The sequence below is a fragment of the Opisthorchis viverrini genome, assembly GCF_000715545.1.
Source record: "Opisthorchis viverrini unplaced genomic scaffold opera_v5_187, whole genome shotgun sequence".
NCBI lineage: Eukaryota > Metazoa > Platyhelminthes > Trematoda > Opisthorchiida > Opisthorchiidae > Opisthorchis > Opisthorchis viverrini.
In genome coordinates this window covers 712,804-717,810 of record NW_008751845.1, presented here as the reverse complement: position 1 = coordinate 717,810, position 5,007 = coordinate 712,804, and the positions used below count along the sequence as shown (strand labels likewise).

The following is a 5,007-nucleotide window of genomic DNA, read 5'->3' as shown; positions in this document are numbered from 1 at the left end:
AATAAGGCTTTCAAATAAGTCATGGTTGTACGGCAGTGAAGCATCGGTGTTGAACACTGATGTCATGCTGTCGATGATGATGATGATGGTAGACCTCATCAGCTGCAAACTTCACTATCACGACCCAAGCCCAGAAAACCTTTATAATAAAGTTTATTTCGGCAATGTTAACCCTGTTCCTAATACACTATCACCTTTGAAAAGGTGACATACATATACTAGACCAATAGTATCATTGGGCTGGATTAACTAAACCCGAGAACAAGCTGTCACCTAGTTGTGGCGATCGGGCTTCAGTGCTGTGATGATCCAGTGGGCTAGGTCGATCGAAAACTCACCAGCCTAGGTTTTACCCCGCCATGAGGGCTAACGAGCAGCGAATTGCCGAGCTACGAGCGACTGTAGTTCCATCCCAAAAAGACGGCTTATAAGAGGTCGGCCCTAAAGACTGTTCCGATTATTTGACACCTCGATCACCTAACAAGCCCGGGCAGCCCAGACCTCCGTCTCAACGATTAGACTCCGAGTACAAGCATGGAGACTCTCAAATGGTCACCAAACTCGAAAAGTGTGTACATATGTTGCTTTGTTGGTAAGAGGTGGAAACCGCACTTGTTCTGTTGGTCGTGATTACCGACCTACTATCTAATGTGGTCAAAATACCTTTCAAAGTTAGGAGTAAGACAGGCATCACATGTGAGTAGCAGCATTAAAAGTCAATCGTGCCTTTCTCCCTGCATCTTCAGACTAGACCAGTCCCCAGTCCCCATCATCATCGTCATCGTCAACACCAGATATAAGAACCGCGTGATTCTCGCAGTGTTTGCAGCTGCCACAGTTTCCACGGATGGTTTGGGAAGACGGCCGTGAAACTCGGCTGGCTGAATAAGGAAGCCTACATGGTACACATACTGCATGGTACATGGTACCATACCATACATACTGAATGGTACTACATGGTACACATACGCAAAATAGCCGGTGACATTATGGAGTCAGGTTTGTGGAAGCTGGTTGTATGAACAGAATATTGGATGAGCTGAACTGCACCAATGCAGGAATAATGAAAATCCGGCTTCGAGTGTTACGAGGATACGTTCGGTGACAGAACAACGGCATTCTGTTCGCCAGAATCACACTCTGATTCAAATAAGTGTTTCTGAAACAATCGTCTTTCATCAACCTGTCCGGTGTTCAGAACAATAAACACCCTGCCTTCAAATGAATGGCCGTGGCATAACGTGTTTGAAGCCCCCTACTACCTCTGTAGTACCGCGTGCACAGAATTGACTATTAATAATGAATTACTTACCGGTGTTACAAACGTTGGATCTGGCCATAGCAAACACCATATGCGGGTCGACACCAAGGTGGCAGTGTACCGAGATACCGTAGTGTAGCGGAACATAGACGCTGCCAGCGGCACACCAAAATGCCTGACAAATTAGTGGCTATGCAAAATACCGTAAAGTCAATGGCCGAAATGAATCCAGGACGCTGAGGTTCTCAAAAGAAGTAAGATCAACGGAACCCCATGCGTACCGATGGGTACCTACGCTGGACAGGTGACGTAAAACGTATGGCCGATAACTGCATTCATAGACAATGCAGTTACAATTAATTGAAGAATACAGCACGAACCAGAAGTTGCGAATACCTAAGCAGGGTCAGACTGACCGGTTTCTGTTATCATGCCATGAGATAGCGGTATCAGTGGCCATCTAACTACTGGCTTGCCGACTATCCACTCCCACCGCAATGGCGCGGTAATAGGCATCCTTCATAAGGCAGCCGTAGAGGAAGTGCCGGATCCCAACAAAAGTTGTGGAAGCTGACAGATGACGTCTGTGTCTTGGTGCAAAATTTCTCATGCTGGTGCTCACTGTTAAGCTGCCATGCTTATGCCTGTTTTATGTCTAATCGTCGGTCTTATTCCCTTATATTGGCATGAGCGGATTGCACGTGGTACTATATACGGCTCTGCACAAGACGCTTGAGGCCTAACCACTGTGTGCAGAGGTTCAGTGGAGCGACTGTTGTTAACCGGCAGATCGACAAATTTAGGTTGGTGAACTGGTCGGTCTATGTTAGTTTCCTGTAGGCTCCTCGTTCCACAGCGTCACTGATCTTTCTCCCGAGTGCAGCTTTAGAAGATATCATCCGGAAGAAGCGTCGCACTTAATCGGAGTAAAAGAACCAGCACCCACCGTAACTACAGCGAGGTGTTCCATTAAATAAACAAATGCAAGCTGCACTCGATATATCAGCGATTGAGCGTTTCAACAGTGAGGATTAAACCGTAACGACTAGGCGGATAACAAGCACATACCATCACCAAAACCACACATCGTTGGTTGTCCAACGTTCCTTGACTTGCGAGAGTTTCGGAATATTCGCCATGCTGACGAGAGACTAAGATGCTTAGACCTAATGAAGATGGTGATTTCCTGAAAGCACTCGTTCGCATCGGTTCTGCAGCACAACCGCTGACAAGCCGCAAGCTTTGAAAGTCAGTTTCGTCAAAGTAAACGGGGCAAGCCCCCATTCAAACAAATCTATCGTTTTTACCATCGAAGAGCCAACTGGAAGACGGAAGACTATCATCAGTATCAGGATCAGAATCCTGAAGATAACCCTAGAACGCTCGAAACCCGCAGGCTCTCAAACTCTACCGAAATCTCACTAGGGAAGTCGGTAATCATTCAGGTCAGTCAGTCAATCAAATCAGCAGCAGCCGACGAGTGTTCAAGCGTCTCACAGAAGCATGACCGACTACGACAAGTGTTCAGATATTTCATAGAAGCACGGTCGATGCTGATGGATGTACACCAAACACCAACCAGAGTCTGGATCAATGTCAAAAGTGACCATTAAATAGTGTGAGGCTCGTTGTAGCATTTGGGTTCTCTTATTCGAAACAAAGCTGTTGTGTTACTTGCTAGCGGGACTTTTACCGACACTAAGGCAATGGAGCGAGGATAGCCGATAGAAACGACAGTCAGCAAAATTTCCGAGTGGCCTGCTGACACAAAATATCACAATATCGTAGCATAATGAAAAGGTGGGTAGTGTGCATATCCACTTTCGTAAATTGGAGGAAGTATCTATGGTCTGGTCCTAGTTCCGGACTCATTAAACTGTGGTTGAACTTCAATCCCAGGGATCCAGAGTTCACCATTCCGGGCTACAGAGCAATTTTAGTACAGACTGCATACGCTTCAACGCACCCATCCGCGTTATTCTTAAATATTCAGATACTACAGTGTTCCTTTCCTCACTCAGTAAAGAAGACGTAACAGAAGGGAACCCAAAGGTCAGCAAAACAGACGATACAGTTTTAAATCTATTCGTAAGGGCATGTCGTAGTGTTCGTAAAAGCTCGCCTTTGAACTAACAACCTTGGAGTTGTCCTGATAAGGAACCTATAATACCACAAAGCTAACCAGCAAACCTTCGTGAACGAGAACTTAAATTCACTGCTGTTCACTCCATTGAACCAAAACTACCGCCAGTCCCGATGTGCATACGTAGAGCTCCTTGGGGCAAAGGTTGAGGCGAATATGTTCACTGTATTCAAGTGGTACCTAGACCAGCCTATAAGACGGAGTCGCGAAGAAATACCTCGACGACGAGTCCGAGTGCCAGGTCGTTACAGTGTAAGGTAGCTGTTCCAAGACGCCGAGCAAGGTTGGGAAAGCGGATCTCCCGTCCAACTGTTTTACACAAAAACAAGCGCCATCTTGACCAAGCAAAGAACCACGGGGGACTGTAAGAATGTAGCTGTCAATCACAGTGCACAAGGTGATGAAGTCCTCGGAACTTGGACGACCTAGCAGTAAACACAGGAGCTTGGATAACCCAGTAAAAATGATAGCATATTCAACTACGAACTTTTATAGATAGGTCAACTCACTTTCCAACCAACTGCTCTGGGACAAGCTTATGACCTTTCCGCTTCCACCGCATTTTTGATCTGGGTGTCTTCTCAGTAAAACTGTGCGAGAGTGTCTGACAATCGAGTGGTGGATGGGTGCTAGATAGAAGCATCGACCCAGAAATGGAGTTCGGAACGGCGTCATTGCAAGGGCGAGAAGGGCTCGGAGGCCCATTGACAAATTCCACGAACTTCGGATAATAAGTCTGCTCCAGAAGTGACATAACACTCTTCTGCGCAAGATCAAACAGAGATCGATCGATCGCAGTTGAAGCCGGTATCGGACCTTTGGAAGATTTATATCCTCGGTGATAGGAAGACATACGCCCAATAATGTCATGCTTAAGTGGGGATGGCAATGGTACGGCGCAGGTGGCACCAGACTTTATGTAAGTCCGGTATATCACCTTGGCAACTTGAAAAAGTTTGTCCGAATCATTAGGATCCACGTTGGAGCGGAAGCCTTTGCAAGCGAACCAGAAATCTAGAAGATGGCCTGAGGAATAATTCGAGCGTAGGAATTGATTGAAACGTTCCACCCCATCTGAGTCACACAATAACGCTTCCATGGCTTCCGGTACTCGACGGGATGACCTTGGAAATCCGGAATCGATTATACCGTTATTGCAGAAGAATTTTGTTTCTTGTTCCGGTATCCCATAAAAATGTCTGGGATCGGCAAGGGCCTGCAAGGCCATACCCTGCCAGTCGAGAAAGTGGCTCGAAAGAAGACGCCCGCCGTCAGCAATCGAGGCAAACCAGAGTACCGGCCAGAAGCGAGAACTCGGATCTGTGATTGGTTTAGTTGCTTCGCGCCGATCATCATGACCTTGAAAGGCGACTACGTTTATTTAACAAAAGTCTTGCAATCAGCGTTGAATATATGCCTTCCGCGGATCGAAGATGGCAGAACCCATCTGTGTGCTGTGGTAATATAAACCTCATGAATAGCTGATCCTGGCACCCAACAAGCATACCGCTGAGTAGCCCAAGATAAGCGCTGTGAGGTCCGGTCCAGTTCCCCATATATCTTCTAATGAGCACCGGTTCCACGAAAACAGCTCGCCATAATT

At 46.7% G+C, this 5,007-nt stretch overlaps 1 protein-coding gene across 1 annotated transcript in view; it reads right to left on the bottom strand.

Annotated features, from left to right (window-relative positions):
• T265_14407 (hypothetical protein) overlaps nt 1-4,763 on the bottom strand; it is a gene marked incomplete at both ends in the record, with an annotated part of 30,287 nt that extends 25,524 nt beyond the window's left edge. Inside the window, one exon of the mRNA XM_009173481.1 lies at nt 3,914-4,763. Within this exon, the coding sequence (XP_009171745.1) occupies nt 3,914-4,761 (848 nt within the window). The remainder of the gene's footprint in view (nt 1-3,913) is intronic.
• Nucleotides 4,764-5,007: the final 244 nt, after the last annotated feature.